At 39.9% G+C, this 25,890-nt stretch overlaps 1 protein-coding gene across 1 annotated transcript in view; it reads left to right on the top strand.

The window, feature by feature from the left end:
- Positions 1-22,879, top strand: part of SLC9B2 (solute carrier family 9 member B2) — a 28,801-nt gene extending 5,922 nt beyond the window's left edge. Inside the window, exons 4-13 of the mRNA XM_043513209.1 lie at positions 2,155-2,325; positions 6,431-6,573; positions 7,910-8,037; positions 8,730-8,905; positions 11,447-11,553; positions 12,682-12,831; positions 13,910-14,018; positions 14,766-14,902; positions 17,556-17,846; positions 18,063-22,879. Coding sequence (XP_043369144.1) covers positions 2,155-2,325; positions 6,431-6,573; positions 7,910-8,037; positions 8,730-8,905; positions 11,447-11,553; positions 12,682-12,831; positions 13,910-14,018; positions 14,766-14,902; positions 17,556-17,795 — 1,361 coding nt within the window. The 3' untranslated portion in view covers positions 17,796-17,846; positions 18,063-22,879. The remainder of the gene's footprint in view (positions 1-2,154; positions 2,326-6,430; positions 6,574-7,909; positions 8,038-8,729; positions 8,906-11,446; positions 11,554-12,681; positions 12,832-13,909; positions 14,019-14,765; positions 14,903-17,555; positions 17,847-18,062) is intronic.
- Positions 22,880-25,890: the final 3,011 nt, after the last annotated feature.

Here is a 25,890-nt window from a genome sequence, read left to right as displayed (position 1 = left end):
CAGTTGGTTTATCTTCATATTAGAAATTGTTTTGATCAGAAGCGTGAGCTCTTCAGCCTGTTTGAATGTTTTCACCCACAAATGAACTGTAGAGAAGATGATAAATCATTACATTTCTGGCAAAATAAATTGCTTGTGTTGAAATTAGGTCATGAATACACTAGTGTGCAGAAGAACCTTCTTCTGTTACTTGGGACTCAGTCCAGCACTACATACCTAAGATTTTGCAAGCCTAGAATCCTGGCCCCAGGGCAGATCGACCCATTCAATAGAAAGGTTGGCCTCTTATAGAAGTCTAAGATAAAAATTCCGGGCTGGCCAAGGATTGCAGAGCTTCCCAAATGAAGGCACTCATGTATGTGAGAGCCTTCTATCCTATGCTCTGCCACTCGGGCTAGTACATTTGTTACCCCACTGCCTCCTTCTCCTGGCTGCCTGAGCCTTGTCACAAGAAGAAGAAACTCCAGCTCTAAAATGCAGTAACTTCCCTGACTGCTTGTGTGGAGATGGTGCAAGAGGGCAGGGATGGATCATTCTGGGATTTTTTTTTTCTCCTCTTCCATCTTCTGTTTGTGTCCGTCCTTGCTTGCTCTCCCCGGCTGATTGCAGACCAGAGCTGCGAGCCTGGAAGAACAAGATACCTTCAGGTTATGAAATATCTGTATTTTCTCCTGCTTGACTGATGTATCAGGGGAAACTCTCTGCCCTGCATTAGGTTGTGTGGAGACCCCCTGTGCATGCTCTTTTGCTAGGGATTGTTTTCATAGTGGAAGAATCCAGTGCATAAATCTACCCAGCTGCAATTTTCTTTTATTCTTTCAAAATTAAACTTGAGCTATACTCTAACAGCAATAAGCCATGTCAGAGTATACAGTAGGAGATTACTGGTGCATTCATCAAGCAGCTGAAGACTTCACAATACAGGCAAGATGTGTGTTAATAGGATTACTCACCTGCTTAAATTTAAGCACATGCTTAAGTGCTTCTCTGTATCAGGGACAGATGCTCACTCAGCACCTTGCAATACAGTGAAGCCTCTTCATTTTCAGTTTAAACTGGTTTTTACAAAAAAAAAAATTCCCAAATTTTACAAAAAGTATCATTCAGTTGTTTCCAATTTTCACCCTACTTTTGTATCATTCAAATATATAAAAAATAACTTGTTTTGTTAGAAAAATACAATACACTGCATGATATATGTATTATGATAATACATTAGTCTGTGTGTATAGGCAAAGTTGCCTGTTGAAGTAAGGTTACGTATTAGTCTAGAAGATGCACACAATAAACAAACAAGCACGCAAACAAGCTCCGAAGTGTGTGCCCATCTGAACATACTGATGAATCTCATGCCCACCACACACACATTTCAAGCTGTTAGCAGATCACGATTTAAAGATTTGACATACTAAAATGGGAAGAAAATGAAAGTCTCTATCAGAATATGTTTCAGAACACAAGGAAGTATTCAAAAGTTTTAAAAAAACAAAAGTAGGAGAAAAGGATGTCGTTGAGTGTATGCACTGCAAATGGTGTGGCTCAATTATTAAATGTAAATATTTATAGGTTAATAATTCTAAGTCTACAACAGTAAACTGTTTATTCAAATGAAAAGTTGTATTTAGGGATTAGAGATGTATTGTTTTCTTAAACTCAGAGGTGGCGTTGTGTTCTGAGTTCTGTTTTAGTTCTGCAGCAAACCACATTGATGAACGGAATTCAAAGCATTAATCTACTGAATACTTCCCCCCCATCTTTCCATCCACCAAAATAAACCCCAGTATTTACCCAGAAAAATTATTAATAATTTTTGCACTGATTTTCACCTGGGTTTTTTTTTTGGTGGTAATAAATACTGATAAATTCCCAGGAAAAAATAAATAAAATAAAAACTGAAAACAAAGGGCCGTAAGTACGGTGCATACACTATTATGATTTACTGTCGTATTTTAGCACCAACAAAATCGGAGCTCCAGCTCAAAGAACATCAAAGATTGTTGTAACTAAACTAACATTAAAAGTAAATGTTTTATCTCTAAAATCAAGCAGATAATACATTCCCTCTCCTCAAAAAAGCATTTACAAATGTAACTCTAAAGTGAACTAAGCTATTCCTTAGAGATTATTAAATATATTTTTCCTGTCTTCTTCCAGTTACAACAGTAATACTTGTCTGGGCTGTGGTCTGGTCCATCACAGGCAGTGAGTGTCTTCCGGGTGGGAACATATTTGGAATTCTGTTTCTCTTCTTTTTTTCTGTCATTGGAGGTAAAATTTTTGGGCTCATTAGAATACCAACACTTCCTCCTTTACCTCCTCTTCTCGGTAAGTATTATGTGATATATTCTCTCTCTTTTTATTCTTGCATAGATTTGCTTAGGAACAAAGGAATTGAAATACAGGATCAGACCCAATGTCCCTTTAGTCCAGTGTCCTGCTTCTGACAATAGCCAATACCAAATACTTCATAGGAAGGTGTGGGGTAATCTGCCCACACACAGGTCTCATCCTGATCTCTAATAAAGATTGGCTGTAAGCCCTAATGCACAAGGTTTAATATCCCTTCTGTAACTTTCATTCCTGCCACTGTGGCTACCCTGGAATTTGAATGTAGGATATCTGGCACTGTAAGTGAGATCCATACCCCTAGGCCACCAAGTTACAGGATAATAATGAATTCATAATACAAGGAGTGTTACTATTAAGCTGTCTTGCATGTATCTCAAAAGGAAGTTTCTAGTACTTTAAGAAAAGGAGTACTTGTGGCACCTTAGAGACTAACAAATTTATTAGAGCATAAGCTTTCGTGAGCTAGCTGTAGCTCACGAAAGCTTATGCTCTAATAAATTTGTTAGTCTCTAAGGTGCCACAAGTACTCCTTTTCTTTTCTTTTTGCGAATACAGACTAACACGGCTGCTACTCTGAAACCTGTCTAGTACTTTAAGAATCTCTTCCCCCCCCCCACCTCCCACAAGCAGACTGTTTCTTCCCCCTTTGTCTGTCTTGACTCAAGCTTGTCATCATGGTTGCTGATCTGGGCTCAGATTTTCCCACTTGTGACTCAACAATCCCCTGTCACAAATGATTTAAAAATGTGTCTTAGTTTCAAAGTATAATGAAACCCAAACATTTCAAAATTCTTCAGGAAGAAAAATTCCAAAAAAATTCCTTTTTGGGTTGATCAAAATGTTTTCTTTCCGTTATGACTTTTTTCCTTTATATAATATAATACAGAATAATAAAAACTTCAGAACAAAATGTGGTTTCAAAACAAAAAATTAAAAAGTTTCATTCCAAAAATGTAAAAATGAGATGTTGTGAAATGGAACACTTTGCCTGAATTTTTTTTGTTTTTGTTTTTTTTTTTCTAAATGTCGGTGAAATCAACACAATTTCATGAAGTGTTTCAGTTTTGATAGAACTGCATTTTCCACTGGAAAATGGTGCCATCAATGTTTTCCTGGTCAGCTCTCTTGCCACCCTGACATGAAGAGCACCATCAAGAAGCAGGTCAGAATCTGGTCCACTGAGATTATGAAAATAATAAGTAAACCCATTGGATCTGACCATGATTTAGAATTTGCACATGGATTACTGAAGTGCAATGTTGTATGAAGTGGCATATATCATTAGGTATGGCAGCCTTTAGACAGTGAACTTGTTTTACAAGAATTTGGATTCACAAGTAGGAAGAGATTCAAATGGATAAGAGAAAGGAGAGAAAATTTTGCAAAGTCAACTCCTTTTTATTTTTAAAGCAAGTTTGAGCTACTGTTTCTGACCATATCAGTTCTTCTTACTTTTTGTAAACTACTCCTTTGCTCAAAAGTTATGACTTGGGAACAAAACTACTTGTCAGGTGGGTAATGCTGAAGAACAGAAGCATAAGCAGGATAGCACATGCCTGATGAGATGCTTTTGACAGTCTTCATGCTTAAGGTTCCTAGTATTTGAGGAAAATCTGAAAAATTCTAGGAATCAAGGAGGGAGAAGGGAATATTAAATGTTCTTTGTTTTCACATGAAAAATGGTGATTAAAAATACAAGGACCTATATTCATTCATGGACGTCCTTGCCTTTGATTTATTCCTTTTAGAAGGAATTCAGTCCAATGCACGTGACTTCCTACTACTTAACCTTTACAGTGAGGCTGGGTGGTGCAATTGCCAGCAGATCAGCTACATGGGGGCATATTGCAGATCTTCTCTGTGCTGTGAAGGGGGTCTTTATACCAGTCCTGCATAGATTAAAGGAGAGTATCGCAATAGAGATGGTCTTAAGGGGCTATGAACCCCATAGTTATGCAGATCCTGTGACCCTAACATGGCAAAAGAAACACAGAGAAACTGTGGCCAGTGTTCCAACCCATAGGTTGCTGTAATTGCACAGTGAAGCACAAATAAATCATGCTGCTGCCTTTGTTTCTCCTAGAGGGCGTGGGAAGAAGAACAAATAGTAGCTATCAGGTAGACGTGTTCCAGGTCAAATACAAGCCGTAGCCAAGGCCTGTCAGCACACAGCAGGCAGTTTGTGAGCAACATGAGCACAGTATTGACCCCCCCAGAAAATCTTATTATGATTTTATATTACGTAAGATAAATATTAAGCTCTGCTACAAAATTAAATGTTTGCCGGTTCAGGCCCTAAGATAAGCCTGTGTTTAAAAATACCTTTTTTGCAAAGCACTTCCAGTAGCAAAACCATCTAACTGGAGACTGCAAAACAAGCATTTGCAAAAGGTTGAATTTTCCTTGTGGCTCAAACAGAAGATGGGAGCAAACAACTGAAGTTCCTCCTATGTGACTATTGCATTCATAAGAATTTTTTAAAAATCTGTGATTTAATTTTTACACATACTATATATTTTAGGCCAGATTTTCAAAGGAGCTCAATCTGCACCCAATCACTCCCCTTTAGGCACATGGATAAGGGGTCAGATTTTCAGACAAGCTCAGCTCCCATTGAACAACGGAAGCTCCTGGCTGTTGAGTACTTGTCAAAGACTATGTCTACACTAGAAACCTTACAGGAGCAGGGGGGTATTGATGCAGCTGAACCCTATAAGATCTCTTGTGTAGCCGCCTTATGCCAACGGGAGAGAGCTCTCCCATCAACGTAATTAAACTACCCGCAATGAGCAGCAGAAGCTTCCTTTCTTCCCTTAAAAAAAAAAAAAATGCAGCACTTAAGCATTTAGTTGGGGATTGGACCTGCTTTGAGCAGGGGGCTGGACTAGATGACCTCCCGAGGTCCCTTCCAACCCTGAGATTCTGTGAAAGACATAAAGCTGCCTACGTTCATGGTGGGCTATGTAGTCTGGAATGGGCTGCACTTGGATGGCAGGTCTTAATTCTGATGTCTGTCGCCAGTACCTTTTGTGCTCAGTGGGTTTGCTTGTTTAAGAAAAACAGGGTTTTAAATCAGGTCTGAGTATGTTTCTTCCTGCTGCCCATCTGATTGATTTGTGTATCTTACTTCTTAATTTCATCTGATGCATGACTTTAAATTTCTTTGCTTTTATTAATCCTATTTCTCACCACATGATTGCAGGACATAAGATACGATTATAAAACTCATATTGACAGCACTGACCCTGACAGGGCGACAGTATGATCCACTGGATAGGGCACTGGATTGAGAATCAGGAGATGTGGCTTCTAATCCTGGGTTGCGCTGTGGAATGAACCATGACCAGCTGGTTGTGGAGTGTCTACATTTTCATTTTTAGTGATGTTAGCCAACTTGAGTTACTTAATAATCAGTTGAATTACAGCACAACAAAAGTCTTTAGTGAAAATAGGGCCTGTGTGTTTGTACAGCACCTGGTACACTGGGGGCTCATTGTTGGTTGAGGCTTCTAGGCACTACGGTAATGCAAGTAAAAACAGTAATGTAAAAAAGGCCTAAATGGGGCATTGCTGATCAGTGCATCTGCTAATTCCCTTTAGAAATTAGAAAAATTAGAAAAAAAACATTTTTGCAAGAGCCATCAAATTACATAGCTATGATCACCTCAGACAGAACTTCTTAAATTTGTGCGCTGACTAAATTTCACTTTTAGTGTCGATGACAAATTTACATTTAATATAGGACATATCGGCCAACATTTCACCAATAACAATATTATCTACCACTAGTTTGGTATGAGTCAGTCAAACCACATCATTTTCAATACCTTTACCTCTTAATTTCCTCCTCAGTTTCCTCTTTGCTTCCTGTCCCCTAATTTTTCAATTTTAATCTTTCTGGTTATAGAGTAACATCTGTCAAGTATGCCACTAACTCTTCAGAGACGTGTTCCTGTCCCAGCATAGCAGATCCTAATTTTCTCATTGAAGTTTCCACAAAAGATTCTGACTTCACTCTAGACGCTACTGAAATACAATAATAACAACTTATTCAAGAAATGCTTGCTTGCGTTCTTTTTAGGGATGTTGCTTGCAGGTTTTCTCATCCGAAATACCCCATTCATCAGTGACATAGTCCAGATAAATCCGAAGTGGTCTGCAGCGCTGAGAAATATTGCCCTTTCTGTTATCTTGGTCCGAGCTGGGCTTGGTCTTGATCCAAAGGTACAGTATCTAATGTTTCTGGTGTAAAAACATACAAACAGACAACCCACTAACAGGATCAAAATATTTGATCAGCTGTTTGCTTGAAATCAATACTGTATCAAACTATTAAATCTCATAACTTTTGCATTTTATAGCCTTGTTTCTGTTAGAAGTGGTTTAAAATACAATACAATATAGTTCTTATATTAGTGAAGATTAAGAATATCTATACCCTCTCAGCCGGATATATAGGATTGGTGAGCATTCCATTTTGTGATTTTTTTTTTTTTCCCCACTAAATAAAAAAATAAAATTATTTCTGTTTTGTGATCCAGACATCTCAGTTAAATGCACTTTATCTTGATTTGCCAAGTTGTGCAAATTGTTCCATTTGTGTAGTAAGTTTTCCTGTAAAGTCTATTGTCCTGCTAAGAGATCATTCAAAGGGAGAAAAAAGTAAAATAAACAACGCAGGGATCCAGGACACTGAAGAGAAGAGGATCTCCTGTATGATAAGACACTCTGGTGAAGTGAAACCCTACAAGTAATATTTTTTTATTCTTTTATGTGAGGATATAACTGTAAAGAAGAGTCCAGCTGTCCTAGGTGAAAAGAGAGCTGACATCGGTCCTGATAAATAATAGATCCCATGATATTTCTATAATCCCTTCCCCAGCCACTACGAAACTTGATATCTCCAGTGCTAATAAAAGAGGGGAATAAAGAAGGGGGGCTCCTGCCTGGTTTACAACTTCACCAGCTAAAATCAAGCTACAAGGTGTTGTCCTGTTCCTACACTTGAACAGAAGTAGAGCATATGTCAGACGTAACTTGCACATGTTAGCTAAGCCTACCTAAACTCGGACGCTTTTCCTAGTCAAGATAAGATCTGTATAGGAAGTGTCCATCATGACATGACATGAGATTTTTCTTGAGAGTACTCACTTATAGTCAGTCCCAGAAAATCTCAGGTTGCAGCATTTCTACTGTTACACTCTAAAATGTGGGTTTTCCAATGTAGCATCCTATTTTTTATCAAGATATTCAAGAGGGCTTTTAAACATTGTGTTTGGGCACATCATTACACACAGTTGGGCTGTCAAGTTCAGTATTTGAATTCTTTTCCCTCAGTGATGTGGTCATTTTCAGACCAAAGGAGACCAAAGCTAGGACTAATTCAAAGATGGGCTCAACAGCGCTAAATGCCCTAAGTCCTAGCTTTTACAATAGACTATACTGTATGATACCATGTCACTGGGACTTCAGTAATAAACCAGAGCAGATCTTTAGCTGCGTTCCTCTTTATGAAATTGAAGGGTTATGTTGTTAATGTATAAATATGTTTCTATTTCAGGCTCTGAAGAAGTTAAAGGCCGTCTGTTTAAGGCTTTCTTTCGGGCCCTGCCTCACTGAGACATGCGCAGCTGCTGTTCTTGCCCACTTTCTGATGCATTTGCCATGGCAATGGGGATTTATATTAGGGTAATTTACTCTCTTTTCTCCTCTGTAAAAATTCAAAATGGCTTAATTCTAGCTGATGCTGTCTATCTCGCTGCTAGGGATCTTCCCTTGAACTAAAGAATGCTACAGCTAGCCCAGTGCATCATTCATGCGCTGCCAGGCAGAAGACATGGGTTCGGTACTAGTTGCCTGTGTGTTTCACAGTGTTGTAATGCCGTGAAAGCTATACCACGCCCTATGTCTGGTTTGAGGGGAAGGTGTTCATAGGCAAGGAAGGGAATCTAGCCTCACTGCATTAGACTGGCAGGGATGCTGGTTGTGATGTGGGCCCTTGAAAATGAAGCGTTAACATAAACAAAAGAACAATGGCGTGATAGAATCCTGGGGGCTTTGTCTGGAATGCAGAGGGCCTTTAGGAGCAAAAAGAAATGTTGTAGCAGGCATTCTGTTAGGACGTAGAAATAGTGGAGTTCAGAATTTCCCCTTAAAGAGCCACCTATAATGTAGCTATGCCGTTAGAATCTGATATGTCCTCTACTCTTTGTGGTGACGGGGAGTTTATTCATCTTGTTCCATCAAGCCCCTTATTTTAATGTCACCCATTTGGGCACGTAACAAAAGTGGACTGTTTACACAGATATGTAGTTAAAAGGGGATTTTCCAGCTGAGTATTTTATTTTTAAGAAGGGATGAATGAAATTCTGTGTGTTTAGTTTTGTTCTAGGTGCTGTCTCTCCTGCTGTTGTGGTCCCCTCTATGCTGATCTTGCAAGCAGGAGGGTATGGTGTTGAAAAGGGTGTCCCGACCTTGCTAATGGCTGCTGGCAGTGTTGATGACATCCTGGCCATCACCGGCTTCAACACATGCTTGGGCATGGCCTTCTCTTCAGGTACACTACCTAATCCATCGATGGCAAAATCCAGGGCAAATACAAAAATACGATAAGGAATCTGCCTTCTGTTATGGTCAATTAGTGATAAATCTATAGGGGCTCGGTTTATATACTGGAGACTCAGATAATAATTATGTGTGTAATTACCCATGTGCAGCGCAAGTGGCTGATGCTAATCGGATATGCAGCAAAGCATATTAGTATGTGCTGGGACCTGGGAAAGCTGAGTTCTGTTCCAAGCTCCTCCACTGACTGGCTGTATGACCTTCAGGAAGTTATTAAGACTCTCTGTCCCCATTATTTTTATTAATTTATCATTCTGAACAAGTAGGTGTGACGAGCAATTCCATAAGCATTTTCCCTCACTCTTGCTGCACATGTAAAGTTAGAGAGTCATTTGGATGGATCATCTTCTTCTTCGCAGATATTAGACAAACTGTGATATTTACAAAAAAAGTCAAATCTGTGTTTTTAAAAAAAATATCAAATAACTGGTTTTCACTAAAACAAGTATTGGTGGGGAAATGTCTCAGTTGATTAAAACAATAGAAAACTTCACAGATTATAATTGCAAACTTTGTGCCCTGAAAGCCTCTCTATGACTGTCTCGGGGAAAGAGTTTCCGAGTGGCGTGTTGGAAGTGGGTAGCTCTTATTCTTGTCACTGTCACTAATTTGCTGCACACTGTGTTACATTTCCTACCACCTGTCATCATTTGCAGCTACTGATTGTTGATGATAGGGTAAGGATTGCCTATATGGCCATCTCATCCCTATAAGGATTGCGTACGTTTCCCTCTCTCCCTGTTGCTCATCCCATGAGAAATCCTGTTAACCAGGCCACTGTCATAAATCAGGTTATCTCTTAAGGTTTATCTTCACTAGAAAATAAGGCAGAGTTAGAGCACAAACCTGAAGTCATGTTTTAGGGCTAGGAATTAGGAGTGGGATTTTCCGAGCACTCGGCATTAGCCTAATTCTGCTCCCATCAAGGTCAGTGGTAGTACTCTCACTTCAATGGGAGCAGAGTTAAGTCAGCACTAAGCGCTTTTGATGAACCCAATTTGGGTGCTTTGTAAACTGAACTAATTTTTGAATGCATCTCTAAGTGGCAGCCTGTTTAAGTGGCAACAAGAATAGTGACTTGTTCATGTGAGGAGGTTTAGCGGTGAAGGGGAAACGTAGGCCAATATTAAGGTCTGGTCTACACTACAGAGTTAGACTGATGTAACAGTCCACCTAACTATGGAAGTGCCTATACTTAAATATTGCTTCTGCCGACATAAGTGTCATGCTACGCCAACTTAATAACTCTATCTCCATGAGTGGCATAGAGTCAAAGTGAGGTAGGTAAGTCAATATAGTGGCCATGTAGACGCTGTGTTACTTACGTTGACTGTTACTGGCTTTCAGGAGTTGTCCCACAATGCCCCTGAAAGCACAATTGATACAAAGTGAGGACGTGCACCACCGACACAAGGAGCAAAGTGTAGAGACGCACAAGTGATGTAATTACCGTGGCGGCTGTATGCCGATGTAAATTAGGTTGACTTAATTTTGTAGTGTAAACATGGCCTAAGAAATACTATATCATCAATATTTGTAGCTAGAAGTCAACAAATGGCTGATCTGGTGAAAGTGTTTGCAAATTAAATATTTTAGTAATTTTGTATTTCAAAAAGTAACGTTAGCTTTCTTAGGACATGCATGTGACTTCCATACTGTGTAAGTGAAATACTTCCCTGCCCAAAAAAAACCCTACAAGGCGAAAAAGTCTCTAAATCTTCCCAGTATGAACTCGGAGCTCCCCATCCCATCATGGGGAAGCGTTAACAGCCACACATAGGAGGCAGAATATGTCATATAGAAATAATATGGTATCCAAGAATTTATGGGGACATCATGTCAGATTGTGGGGCATCTGTGAGAGGATGACACTTGCGTGTCAGTGCTGCTCTTCCTCTGTGCCTTCCCCTGACAGCACTTCTCACTCAGAAGCCATGCTGCCAATGATTCTCTCCATTCAGACTGCATGTGAATCTCTTTCTTAGAAAGGAGAAGGGAAAATCAATGCTGTTGGGAGCACTGTTAATTCCCACACTGATTTCCACCAAGTGGCCTGAGGGAGGCCTCCCATGTACATCTCCTGCTCCTCAGCTCTGCCTGTACCTTGTGGTTGATCTACCCCCATAGAAAAGACCAAAGTCTCAACCATATGCAGATGAATATCTGCAATGTTGCAGAGAGAGCATGCGGTTCAGCATACTTCCATCCCCATGCATAGCATGTGAGCCCTTGAATTCTTGTTCCTTTTCTCGCCTCTGTGCAGAAGAGCAGAAACTCTCGCTATATAGTTTAAAACTACAACATTACCGTGAATCTGGGAGCTACGCTAATCCCCTTATTTCTTGTCCAACATTTTGGTTGCTTCTTTCTGTATTTTTTTCTTGCAGAAGGGATGGTGACTAGTGGGTGCTATGAGAGGGGTTGTGCATAAATACTTGTGTCTAAGCCCTCTTCTCTTACTGTTCACAAACAGGTTCCACGCTTTACAATGTCCTCCGAGGGGTCCTGGAGGTTGCAGTTGGCATAGTAGCTGGTGGGCTTCTAGGAGTATTTATTCAATATTTTCCAAGTAATGATCAGGTAAAAAAACCAAAAAACTTTTCTGAAAAGATACCACCTAGAGTATCTTGCTAAGAGTAGAGGCTGGTTAGCAGGAGAACTAGACAATCCATTTCCTAACTCTAAATGGGTATGGATATGACTTCATAGAGAATGGTATGTGTCTAGCACCAATGGTTGTGAATCCTGTGAATTTTTATTATTTGTTTGTTTGCTGTTAGGGTAATGATGTGCGATTTCATAATCCTCCAATGTTCTGGGAGTTTAGACCCTTAGACCTCCCTCTGAAGTCACTTGGAGTTTTCATGCTCAGCGGGAACAGAATCCTGGCCCCGATTTCAGCCAATAATGTGAACATCAATTAGTTGATGTGCTTCACATACGTGCAAGAGAACATTCCTTTTTATGTGAGTTGCTTGCAATGGGTACAATATGCTGTACTGAGAGCAAAGTGAGAACGATAGTGCTGAGTTTCCTGGGTTTAACTGGTTTGTTATACTCTTAATAATATTTTAACATTCAAGAGTATTTTGTATTTGTTGCCTTCAATAAAAATTAAGATTACATTATTTTAAATCACATAAGCCTCTGTAGTTGGCTTTAAGATTAAGTAGACAGAAATTTGTTTACAGTTTGCATAATGCCTTTGGACTAGAGGAATATGAGATTATAAAATATCCCAAAAGATATTGGCTAACATCCTTGCCCCATTGAAGTCAATGGCAAAACGCCCATTGACTCGCCTGGAGCCAGGATTTCATCCTTTCTTCATCGATTATTGACATGAAGAACACATTACAGAAACAACCAAATGATTAAATGCTGCTAACTCAGTGGTTGCCATTAAGTAAGATTGTTTGTATAGAACTTCAGGTTTAGAATCCTATGGTACAAAAGCCCTTTGCACACAAAAGATTTCTGATGGATAGAACAAAGGAAATATTGAACATCTGAAATTAAAGTTCCATAGGAATAGAAGTAAAAAAGAAAATAAACAAAACCTCCTCATAGCTGACGTCATTCCTGGAAGCTCTGGTTCCTCCATCTTGGTGCAGTTTCTTATTGGTGTTTTAATGAATCTAAGTAAGCTTTTTTTCCAACTTTTTTTAAATAAAATGTACTTTTGTTTATTCCTTTCCCTGGTTCTAGGCATCTCTTGTATGGAAGAGATCATACTTTGTGTTGGGCCTGTCCATGTTTGCTGTTTTTGGCAGCCTGTACTTTGGTTTCCCAGGATCAGGAGGACTCTGCACACTGGTCTTGGCCTTCATTGCAGGCATGGGATGGTCCAGTGAAAAGGTGAAAGCCAGCTGAAGTCACTTTAAATACACAGGGTCAGATTGTGATCTTGGATGTCTGGAGGGTGTTGACCAGAACCTCTTAAGGGCAGGAGTAAGGTCACCTGGCTATAAGGCAATGCCCATGCTTATGTGAGAGAAGCTAGAATCAACTTATTAGCGCATGGTGGATATATTTCTTAAAGAGTGCTTCCCTTTATTTCGGTCATTTAAAAAGAGTTTTATTAAATAAAGTATTTCTGCAGATTGGCACCTAACAAATGTAATTGCGTTTACCACTAGTCAGTACGCATGGGATAATAATGGAGAAAACCTGTAGAACCCTTCAGCTATCACTGTGGAATGTTTGAATGGACACACTGGCAAAGACATTAGGCGTAAACACTGATGTAGCTTAATAGTGAACCCATCTGGCAGTTTTTATCTTGAGCAACTCGGGGCTATGTAGTTTTGAAAGTGATTTATATATGCGTATATAAGTTTAGATGCAGTTATATGAGACATATACACACAGAGAAAAGCTTGCTGAGATACAAGATCTTCTCTAGCTGTGTTGAAGAAACAAGTCTCTAGAAATGTAAATATATAAGGAAACGGGCTTGGTGTTTCTTCCTGCAGATGCACAATATCCTGCTAATGGTACAATATGTACTGTCGTGAGTGAAACATCAAATTCCTTTCCAGTACAGAGTCTTTTCCCTGTTCCTCTAGCTGCAAAACCCTTCTTTGTATAAGAAAGCACATGGCAAAGGGCTGAGCAGTACCAACACACTTTCACTCCCTCTGTTTAGTAAAAGGAAGGTAATTGCTATGAATTATGACTTGTACAGGCATAGTGCAATTTTGCTTGACCAAAATAATTTTTCCTTAAAATCATAATGGGCTATGTCTGCATCTTGGCAACCCCATTGCATCATTTTTTTTCTTTTTAAAAATATTAATTTTGCAATATAATGCAGACAAAAATGGACATAGAACAATATCTCAGTCAATCTCATTTTATTTTGTGATGAAATCAAATGTTGAGGCCACAAGGTTCAATTTTTGTAACTTTACAGGTTGCATCCCTTTCCTTATAGGTGGCTGTGGAAGAAATTGTTGCAGTCACATGGGACATCTTTCAACCCTTTCTCTTTGGTTTAATTGGAGCAGAAATATCTGTTTTGTCTCTCAGGCCTGAAACTGTCGGTAAGACTACTCGGAAGACCAATAGTTTTGACTAGAGTTTTTGCTAGCTATCCTGCCAAAAGAATCACTACAAAACAGCTTGTAGTGACTATTGGACTATAGGTTATGGCATAGCTATACAAGTTTGTTTCCTTTGTTTTACCTGCCCTAGACATACTGCAGCAAATGCTCTTGTGAGCATCTTACTTCTATAGCAAATAGGGTTTGCCTGTGGTGAGTTGCTCAAGTCCTGCCTACATCTTCTCAAGTTCTGAATAAAGTCTGAGTTTTCCAGTCAATACTGCAGAGTTAATTCTAAGTAAAGTACTACATTCTGGGGCAATCTGAAGCTCCTTACCTCAGCAAAACACTTGACTTCTGTGATAGTTTTGCCTGAGAGAGGAGTGCCAGATTGGGCCCTGTATGCTGAAAACATCATTTGCACAAATGCACAGTCGCATCACAAGTGGCTTTAAGTGACAATGGCTCTTTCAAGATAACATCTTGCATTATCTGCTGCATTGGTCCTTGTTGTCTGAAGAATATCCTCCACGCTTTAAGACACCACATTATTACTGATTCACTAAAAATCTAGCTTTATAAAATACCTCTAAACATACGGTATTGGGTCATTTCTAATGGTCTGTACCTTGTTTTTCTAATTTTAAAAAAATTGACACACAAATGTTGTTAATCAGCAATTTTAAAAGCTCGTTCTTCCTCAAATGTGCCCACCATTTCAAGACGTTCTTTTTCTCTCTGCTGTAGGGCTTTGTGTTGCCACACTGGGTATTGCCTTAGTCGTACGAATCATTGCCACATTCCTGATGGTGTCTTTTGCTGGCTTTAACTTCAAGGAGAAAATATTTGTCTCATTGGCATGGATCCCCAAAGCGACTGTCCAGGTAGAGTATGCAAGAGGAGGAATGACAGGATCATAGAAGACACTGTGGCTGATTCTTCTCTCACACCTGTTTTACCCCAGTTAGAATTCATTGACCACAGTAGACTTGTTACTGATTTGTGTGGGTGTAAGTGAGAGAAGGGTCCAGACCATTAACTGATCTGTGTGGGACTTTGAAATAATGAATTCTGGGTTTCCATATTGAAGTGGGCAGTGGAGTTGCAGCACAATACTTGGGTTTACGCCCCTGTGGTTCACGCTCCAGGGCAGTGTAGACATAGCTTAAGTTTCCTCTCCAGTATCCTGTGGCTCCCTTCCCAGGCTGGCAACAGAGTTTTCAGTCTCTCTACATACTGTTAGAGACAGAACATCACTTTCTTGTCAATAGGACAGAGGCCACAAGTTGGCTCAAATTCCACTTGTGTTCTTCAGCTTCATTTTGGAGAGGCAGCATGACCAAGTGGTTAGAACTGGGGACTACTTGCAGTCAAACTTTGCCAGGGTCTTACTCTGTGACCTTGAACAAATCACTAAACCTCTCTGTGCCTCATTTTCCCCATCTGTAAAATACTTACTTGCATCACATGGATACTGGGCCAAAGCTAAGAAGAGTAAATACCTCCTGCAAGATGCCATAATTCCCACTGAAATCAATTGAGGGTCCTCAGGTGCTGCTGAAGTCTTGCATCTTGTGATGTTCTGCAAGATCAAGTTCAGTCAGAGGCTATCCTCATTAAGTGCTTTCAGGCCTATCAAAGGAATGGCTAAATAGAAGGTTATGTATTATTTGCATTTTATGTTTCGAAAGTGCTTATGTGATCCTCCAGGGCAGACACCTATATAAGTATAACACATTAAATAAAAGTACATTTCACAGTTTAGACACCATGGCAATGGCTTTTTAATACTTGAAATTTCAAGTGCGTGGACTTAGGGTCGCTGCTGTATGTCTTTGTAAAATGCTTGAGCAGCCCTATTATCCATTGGGGAATCTCATGTAGGAGGAGCAGAGGGGTTATTTGAACTTGATATTTGACACTTGTGTGACCACTGCTGGGATACTGTGCCCAGTACTGTGCCTACAACTCAAGAAGGATATTGGTTAATTGGAGAGGCTGTTCCTGTATTGCCACACAGGTCCTGCATTCCTGTCCTCTCATGCCACTGATTCTGGTCTCAGTGACCTGGTCACTTGCAAACAGAAATGAATAAGCAGAACAGAAAAAGAATATATTGGCAGACTAGATAGGTGGACATTTTAAAAAAGAAACTGATTACAGTGACTAGAAATCTCCTCTGACAATCTAGGAGATGGAGAGAGATGGCAAAGTAAGGTGAATGGTGGTTCTGTAGATTGTTTCAACCCTTTCTGTCTCCTTCATCCTCTAGGCATTTTCTGTGTCTTTCATTCTGCCATCCTATAGCTTGTTTCCTGGTTGAGCAGAGACACATGGTACCTCAGCAGTCAGGACTAGATTCCTCTGAGTGCTGCTTTTCTTTCCTTCATCTGCCCTTTAAAAGTGAAAGTATGTAATGACATCATTTGAGCAGCAGAAAAGCTAGGCTAAATATGCATCTGGCCCTGAACTTGGACTTCACTGTAGCTTTCTAGGCAGCCAGGAAGCAAACTATCAAACAAGGGAATGCACCTCTCCTTCCATCCCTTCCAGAGAGGTTTGGTTGTCATGAGGAAAGTCTAACCATCTATAAGTTACTTGGGTGGTAAAACAAACTGTTTTATAGCAGAGGCCCTAGGCTGAAAAGCATATAACTGTAAAAATCATGTGTCGAATATCAGTTTGGACCAAAAAAAATGTCAGGAGCCTCAATTTCAGTTCAAGTGTAATAGGCCTATCTTGCATAATGTGGTTAATTAGTTGGGGCTAAAGTGTTTTCCAGGTGCTTTGTGCCTGTTTAAAACCTCCTCTGTACAGTCCACCATTGAAGCTAGCAGCTGTGATCCTCAGGAAATGCCATGGCTGACAGTCCCCAGGTGAAGTTTCCAGGGGCTGAGGGCAAAGCTGTCTCTTTGGAAGGCCTTGGCCTCTGGGACCTGCAATCCCCGGAGATGAGACAAGCCTGAGTTTTGCACCTTTTAAGGCCTATTCCAAGGCTCATGGCTGAAAATCTCAAAAATTATAAGTGATTTTGGGTGCCCAAGTTAAAGTACAAATCAACCCCCTTTAAAAGGGTTGAATTGGGCATCAAAAATGGTAGCGCCCAAAAGTCACTAGTAATTTTTGAAAATGTAGACTTAATTAGGCCTTCCCTCATAATGGAGTAACATGACAGCTCAGCAATGTTTCTCATGGAAGACTATCACCAAGGGCAAACCCACTTGAAAAGGCAGCTTAAAGTAGAACAAAGAATGAAGGCCATTCTTAAGATGCAACCTTTAACCTTGTATATGGTGCTTAAATCTTACGGTGTTGGAAGTGTTAGAAATGTAAATAGATGACAGCTATTTTGAGTAAAAAGCAGGCATCCCCCTGGCATTGAGAATGTATGCAAGCTAACAATGCAATGGATGTGCGCATGTGCACCCACACAGAACTGAAAGTGTAGGATTAGACCCTTCATTTACCTCTTTAAATGCAAATGGTGAGTTGTTTTATTTCATTGTTTTCTTTAACAACATTTTTCTTTCTCTGTAGGCAGCGATAGGTTCCCTTGCCTTAGATACAGCCAGAGGGCATCAGGATGAACAGCTGGAAAAGTATGGAATGGATGTGTTAACAGTGGCATTCTTGGCAATCCTGATCACAGCTCCAATTGGAGCGCTGGTTATTGGCCTGGCAGGGCCCAGACTTCTGCAGAAGGCTCAGATAAGCAGTTGTGAAGAGGAGGAAGGTGTTGGAGGAGGAGGAGAAGAAGAGATTGCTGGGCCCGCATAGGAAAGAAACAGTGGATAGTATATAGGTCTCACAGCTGCTGCTACTAGTTACTTAGTAAACACAAAAAGAAAAGGAGTACTTGTGGCACCTTAGAGACTAACAAATTTATTAGAGCATAAGCTTTCGTGAGCTACAGCTCACTTCGTCGGATGCTGTAGCTCACGAAAGCTTATGCTCTAATAAATTTGTTAGTCTCTAAGGTGCCACAAGTACTCCTTTTCTTTTTGCGAATACAGACTAACACGGCTGCTACTCTGAAACCTGTCATTAGTAAACACAATGTCTGTATTGTTCGGAAAGAAACTGAAATAGGTAACAATCAGTTACTGGTCCTAAAACAGCAGCCCCCATGTTCTGCAAAATATTTTAAACTGTTGATAGAGCCTTATGAGGAAAGATGAAAAGAAATAAATGTACAGTATGTAGGCTGCCTAGATGATGACTGATGGGATTGGATAATGGTCTATGGTTAGTTGACGAGCGTGGGTGTAAACACCACAAAAGAAGAACTGTTCAAGGTGTATAACTGGAAGTAATGAGATGAAATTTGAACAGAAGAAAATTTAGAGTGAACGTCAGGAATAACTTTCTCATGTTGAGATTAGAGATTGGGGAAGGATGTAAGAGCCCCATCCCTGGAGCCTCTTAAAGTTAGACAGGAACATGCACCTGACAACTGGTGGACAGTGTATGGAAGAATCCTGCACCTAAGATGGTGATTATCAACCTTGTCCCCTCTGGAACCCCAAAACCTGTGTTTATGTGCTGTGATCCACCCAAGTCTCTTGCAGTCCTTCGTAGCTGCAGAGCATTGTGTGATTCAGTCATAGCAAGAAACTGCAGGAGCATTTGAGTAGTGAGTGGGTGCACTGGGGATTGGGGTAGTGCTTGTGGGAGTTCCTTGCTGGAAGGCTGAGTTTGGAGCTGGTGGGGGTATGGCAGGGGGGTTGACTGGAGGGGTTGTTTAGGGTTGGGATGGTGACTACTAGGGATGTTTCATTTTCTGCTCCCTCCTGCGCACACACACAACTCAGTCCTGGGAAACTTGAGTGAACCTGGCCAAAGAGGTGGCTCAGCAGGGATGATGCCTAGGGGATGGAGCAGCCTCATGCTCCCTGGTAGCAGGACCCGGCGGGGCGGGTGTGGGGGCTGCTGTGGAGCCTGGAAATCACTTCCTCCCCCCACACACACACACAACACTCCAGAGCTTAGCTGAGGGGTGGAGAGGCTTCCCTGTGCCAGTGCTGTGCCGGGCTTTGGCACATGCAGGGCTTGGCCCCTCCTGGCTAGCACCCCGGGCTGGAGGGTCTTGGGCTTTGCGTGACTGCCATGGCAAGTGCAACTATGGAAAGAAAAAGAGTGACCTAGAGAAACATTGCATGGAGCAATAGAGAGGAGCCAGATCCATCAGCGTGGCACTCAGAAGCCTGAACAGACTAGCACAAGACCAAAATGAACGGTGGAAACTGGTGGATGCCCTGTACACCAGAGGAAAAAGGAGAACAAAGAAATATTTGAATGTATCTCTCCCTCCCACACAGTTTTTACAAGCGAGGTATATACTTATCAAGGTTTGTTAGCATGGGATGATGTGGATCTTAATAGAAAGGCAGGTTCCATATGGATTAGAAGTGCAGTAATACCTGAAAATGTACATCTTGATTGATTCTCCTTTAGAAATATCTCACCGGGGGAGCAAGAGGCTTAGACACATGGGGTTTTTTCCTTAATTTTGATTAATACAAACACTAGACTTCTTACTGTTGCATCAGTCTTTCCCACACATTCAATACAATCTCATTCAGATCTGATTTCCAAAATAACCTGTTACAAATTGTATCTTCCCTCCCCACCTCTCAAGCTGGAAGCAAGCCTCCAACAACCACTCCTTTCTAATCAAGGTCAAAATCTGCTCCTTCCATTGGACCTGCCACCAGCCTTACGCCCTCAATCAGATGTGTGATATTGCCTGCTGCAGTGAAAAAGTGCCTGAGGTTCTGCTCTCAGTGCCCCTTTTTCCAGCAGAACTTTAGAGTGGTTGATGAACTAGCTCTCTGGAGAGCTGCTCCCCTACTCTAGTCAGAGGTATGGAGTCCTTAAAGCATCTTTTAGGAAGAGAGCATCCTATATTATTTTTTTTAATTGAGGGAGCACTGCATTTGAACTCCACAGTGGTGTTCAGCTGCCTGCTTTTACTAACGATACTGAATTGTTTTTATAGTACTGTATACTCTTGATGTACCCAGAGACTTTGGGCTCCCCTTAATATTGGTAGGCGTTTAATCAATTTTATGTCCAGCGCTTATATTGTTAACACTAAGTTTAAAAAGGAAAAAAATATTTTCTTTAAAAAAAAAAAGATATTGTGCATTTCTGAAATGGCATTGTGTGTGTACATGTATGTGTGTGTATGATACACACAAACACAACAAAAAACTTCAGTAAAATCCTGTTAAGATTGCTAGAGTGCACATAACATAAATACAACCATAAAAAAGCCAGAAAACTTAGTCAAGTTTTCATTTAAACTATGTAGTCTACAGTCTCAATTCACCTTCTCCATAAAACTTTCCTCTTCTTTTCTGCACAAAATGTGTGACCTTTAACTCTGACCACATTTGAAATGATTAGAAATTGATGTTTTCTAACTGTTTGGAATGATGAATTGGTGCTGTGCTTTTTAGTAGATGGGTAGCGTCTTTGCTGTGGATTTGTAGTTGATGGCTTTGTTTTTTAAATAGCAGTAGTTTTAATAATTGTTTATCACATTTGGAAGTTGTTAGTAGATGTATTATTTAGTGATTGAAATTAGAAAATGTGGTGGTTTTTCCAGTAGTTCATGTCTGTGCTTGGAGTTAAGGTTGTACGTCTTGCATGGAAGTGGAGAGCGAGAAATCAACTTAATATTTAACTTTGAAAATATGTAACAAATAGAATTGTTCTTACTCAAAAGGGTTACTATGCCAAATTTGGAGAATTAATGTAATTAAGAAATAGTCCTTTAGTTTTAAGTGCAAATCTTAACACGACTATAGAATCACTACTGAAGTCTCTAATATGCACATCACCTGTGTGGAGATATCTGTGATAAACTGCAGAGCCATCTGATAAATTGCATTTATCTCCTGCAGCTTTGACATACCTCACTGCACTTTCTTAATTTATCTCGCTCTAGGGGGACCCACTTCCAACCTTCTGAATATCTGAACAGCTACATTCAGCCCCAATATTGTCTATTTAAAAAAATAAAATAAAAATAAACTGCCAGCTAAATGTTTCTTCTTCCTTCTTTCCCTTCCTCCTCCTCAAAGAAAAATAGTTAGTTTTTCCTAAAACTAAACTGACCCATGATGGCTGTATTTAAATCCTGCACCAGTGACAGGTATACAAATATCTCATGACCTTGCAAAACTAGAGTTTAAAACGTCATGGGGGAGGGGAGGAAGAGATTACCTGCTTTCCAAAGGGGATATAACCTTTCTTTCTAGCCCTAGTAAGACTTCAGATATTTGGACCTCGAAGTCATGATTTTTTTAAAAATATGGCAAAAGGCTATTTAGGATATTTATTAAGATAGTTGTTAAATGTAGGAGTTATAATTTCACTTTCCCTCTCCTTTAGGATGTGTCACAAATTGATATCCAGGTTGTTTATCCATTTAACTGCTGCATCATTGAGGGCAACAAGGTGTTGCAGTCAGTGCACTTTCCAGTCTTCCGATTGTGCACTCCTTCACCATATGTCTGATCATCTGCATTACTGCCCCGCAGTCACACTGTGAAGAGTGGGCTAAGCCAAAATTCTGAACTATGTCAGCCCCTTGGCCATTCCAGTCAGGAGTGCATTAAGCTTAGTCCAATATCTGCATGTGTGGCTAAAAACAGGTAGATATGTATGTTAGGGCTTCTGTCAGCATGCCTGACTCTCCATCTCAGAGTTGTTGCCACTCTGCAAGGACGTAGCTGTTGGCCCTGATATGCTGCTGGTCATCTGAGACTGGCTTTGGGCTGGCAGCAGTGGACATGAGTGTATGAACTGCTGCTGCAAAACCATGTCATGAAGTCAGTCATTGCGTGTTGTGGAGGGACATGTCTCTGCTTTCTTGTGGCATCCCCAGGAGTAGTGTCAGGTGAAATGAAAGGAGATAAAAGGTGGAACATAGGCTCATGTTCTAAGCCTGCACTTTCCCTCTGACTCCTGTATAACTGGACTCATGGTAACTAATGCCCCCATTCAGCAAAGCACTTAAGTGCTTAATTTTAGTATGCACTTACGTGCTTTGCTGAATAGAATTGGCCTCAAGCACAGGCTAAAACTATAGGTTTTACCCAGAAAGGGATTAATGAAATAATCCCAATAATAGTTTTTAAAATCCTTTCAGTATTTCTACAGTAGATTGTCACATTTACAGAGTACATAATGCTGTGATGTGGTATGAAGGTTTTATTGACATTGCTGGAGTTATTTGCATAATTCACTCATTGCTCAGCCACTTGTAATGCATGCAGGCTTAGCTCAGTAAAGCCTTTTACAGCATACTGTGGCATCTTGTGTCCCTGTAAACAAAATTAATGTGCAATTAAAAGAAAATACAATGGAGTTTTATGATGCAAACTTCTTATATGAAAGTGTAAAAGCAACATTTGCAGGTAAAATTATAGAAGCCAAATAAGAAAAACCCTAAAACTGATGTTTTGACAGCGTGGTGTGCTCTTCATATTCTGCAGTGGGTGATATGTGTTCCGGGCTACCTTAGGACTGAATACAGGGAAACGGCAATCAGCTATGTGAACTTCTGGCATTTACAAAGCTCTGTAGTTGTGGCGGTGATATCAATATAAGGAATTATTTCTTTCTTTTTTTTCCCTGTCAGATTGATAGCTTTTGGGGGTAACTGATGTAAGAAACGGATTATGAAGCATACAATTTATTTAAAAAAATTTATAAAATTTTAAACATTTTTTCCAAAGAAGCACAAGTCATTTTTATAACCTTTGTATTTTGTTTTTTAAAATATTTAAAGATATCATGTGCTATGCCACTACATTGTTTAGAATTAAAAGCATTTTGCTAGTAATAACCCATTTTAATTTTACTATGAGGATTATTTGTTTTATTTAGTCCATTTGTAAGGCATCTAAGTTCAGTAGAAGAGAATGCAAACAATGTTCAAATATGACAACTGTAATAATGGACACAGCTAACCACCTAATATTCTAGCAGGAAATTGGAAAGGTGGCTTTTCCTATCTTTGCAGTAAGGTATCAGATTTGATCTATTACCTTTGATCCTCATCCCGCTCCTATTGTCTTCAGAGTTCCAAGATCAGTTCCCTTGTGAAGATAACTTGGACAGTCTTTTTATATGTGTGCCCTTATGTGTGGTAGACTTAAAGAATGTATAATTCATAATGTTTGTAGTTACTCATGCTAAAATGAGAGTATCCTAGTGTCATGTTTGGGGATGCAAACTGTTTGTCAAAGGGTCAAGAAGGATTTTTCCTCCAACCCCCATCTGCCCAGAAACAGCATTTTATGGTCTGCACTGCCTGCAGCTGAAGAGCCCACTACTGGTCCCTGCAAGAGGCAGGAACAGGTACAGGAACAGATGGATCTGGGTAGATGGTATGGCAACACCAATGGTTCTAATTTATAAAATGTCTTGAAGAAATAGGATAAAGCTGGAGTTTTAGAGATCTAGCTGCAACAAACTAAAAAACACAAGAGGTGTGATGTGGGCACTGCTACTGTTGTCCCCTTCAATACAGGCTTCCTGAGCCTGCTGATGCATTTGATACCATTAGCCTTCATGTTGCACTGGTGCATTTATATTTCAACCTCCAGGTGGTGGTAGGTTGAAACAGAAAACCCTCTGTTAACTTGATACACTAATGTGAAATCATTCCTGGTTTGGGTTTTTCAACAGTGAAGCTTTCACATTAAAACTGTCTAAAGACTATCTTCAAATATTGTGGACTTTCTTTATTTTAGATTAGATTTGACTCTGCATTTGCAGAACCAAAATGACATGTTTGCACATTCAGGAATATGTGCAAGCATGTATACTTTTGATTTGAAGATCTCTTCTCTAACAAGCTTGATCCAAAACCCACTGAAGCTTACTCATTGATTTCAGTGGGATTTGAACCAGGGCAGATGAGGCAGTTTTAACTTCACCAGTCTCTTGCATTTCAAAATCCATTTATGGATGTCATGTCTCCTCAGAGCTTAACTTTTTTAGTATCTTGCTGAATTAAAATGGCCACAGAAGCAGCCAGAAAAGGAAGTAGAAAAGAAATGGGACTGACTGCTGCTTTCACATGCACTGACTGCATGTGTTCCAGGTGCAATACTCAATAAAGCTTTGTGTTGCTGGAAGCAGCAAAGTGGTGGCTTGTCAAATACTTCTGTCTTGCTCTGTTTTTAAAAGGAAAAATCAAGACAAACAGTTCATCCGTGTTTGGTGGACAGACTTGTAACTGGTTTAAATATCAAAGATACTTCAGCAACCTCAACTGACAGCCAAGAGGCAAAATTATTTTGTCATGTATTTAAGTTATTTTAATGTGCAATTGCATTAGGTGCATGGTGTTTGCTACTCCTTCAGGTGAGCCTTTTGAGAGAAAACCAACAGATTTTTGGCAAATAACTTTGTGCTGCTTGTACTCTACCCCATCTTCATTACAAAGATGCATACAGTGTACTTCTCACAAATAAGTAAATCAAACTACTTGAATGCAAAAGTTTTGAGTTACTAGGTAAAAGCTGGAATTACAAATGGACTTGTATAACTTAACCAGCCTCTTTTGAGAGCTTGTGGATTTTAAGGGTGGAAAATACCATTTAAACAACACAAGCCATGAACTTCACCCAGTAATTCTTTGATCAAGCCCAATACTGTAGATGTCTCTCTAAAAGCTATAATCTAGTTCAAGACCAATCTTAATTTAAAGATTTCAGTTCAAATTATTTTATTACTTTTATATAATAATTCTCCACTATTGACTCAATAGTAATTTTTAACTGAGTAGATAGGCAATACACATAGAAGATATTTCTAGGGTAGAGGAGCCTTAAGATTACTAAGTTCTAACTATACCGTACTCTGACACAATTTGACCTTGCCTTTATCAGGACAAGACCAAACTATGTTCTGGAAAAGTATTAAAGCCTTACAGTAGTTCTGTACTCCAGTTCCATTACATGATTTGGTAGACCAAGTATATTAACACAATAGTGTCCTGACATTTTATAAGCACTGTTCTATAAAATGTCATATATTCTACTACAGCCAGGCCCTTTTAGCACCTCACACTAAATCTAGAAATGCAACCCCTGTTTTAGACAGGGCCTAAGTTTACATTAGAAACATTGGAAAAATTTTCCACCATTAGAGAAGCTGTAGATAAGCTGCTGTCTGAATGCAGTATTTCTCAGGACTGTATTGACATGAGGTTGAGGATGGTGTTGGCAGTCAGCATTGGATTCCAAGATTACTAGCACTGGTTCAGCTAAATTGTTGTTACTGGAGAAAAAAAATCACTAGTATAAAGGGGGCCTTAAGGTCTAATTCTACAGAATGCAGATTGTGGCACTGTCATCCGTTAGAGTTTTCTTTAGGCTTTGAAAACTGATTTATAGTGCCTTTCATTGAAGGATCAAAACTTTAGATAAGCATTGTTGGCTAAGTAAGAATTGAAGACTGATAGATAAAACCGTGGCACAGGGAGGTTGTGATTTATTGTGGGTGTCCATGTGATGAAGTAGTAAAGACAGGAATAAAGATCACACCTTGAATCCAGTTCTGTGATTTAATCAGAAGATCCTACTCCATCCCTGGAGCTGGGACTTTCATATTGGGTAAAAATGCATCATCTTGAGTATAAGAATTATCTGCAAGGGGCAAACTCCTGTCCCTGCTTCACAACTCCTGAAGTCTAAGTTTGGAGGTCTGAAATAAGGGTGCACTATAAGTATTGCTGCCTAACCTCAACAGCGACTTAATTTGAAGACAGTCTAGGATTACTGCACAAACCAACTGATGTGGGCATCTGTACTCCCTCCGGCTATCAGAATACAGACAAGCTATGTTTCTA

This window comes from Dermochelys coriacea, chromosome 4, assembly GCF_009764565.3.
Source record: "Dermochelys coriacea isolate rDerCor1 chromosome 4, rDerCor1.pri.v4, whole genome shotgun sequence".
NCBI lineage: Eukaryota > Metazoa > Chordata > Testudines > Dermochelyidae > Dermochelys > Dermochelys coriacea.
The sequence above is the reverse complement of the archived record's forward strand: the minus strand, read 5'-3'. Positions and strand labels throughout refer to the sequence as shown.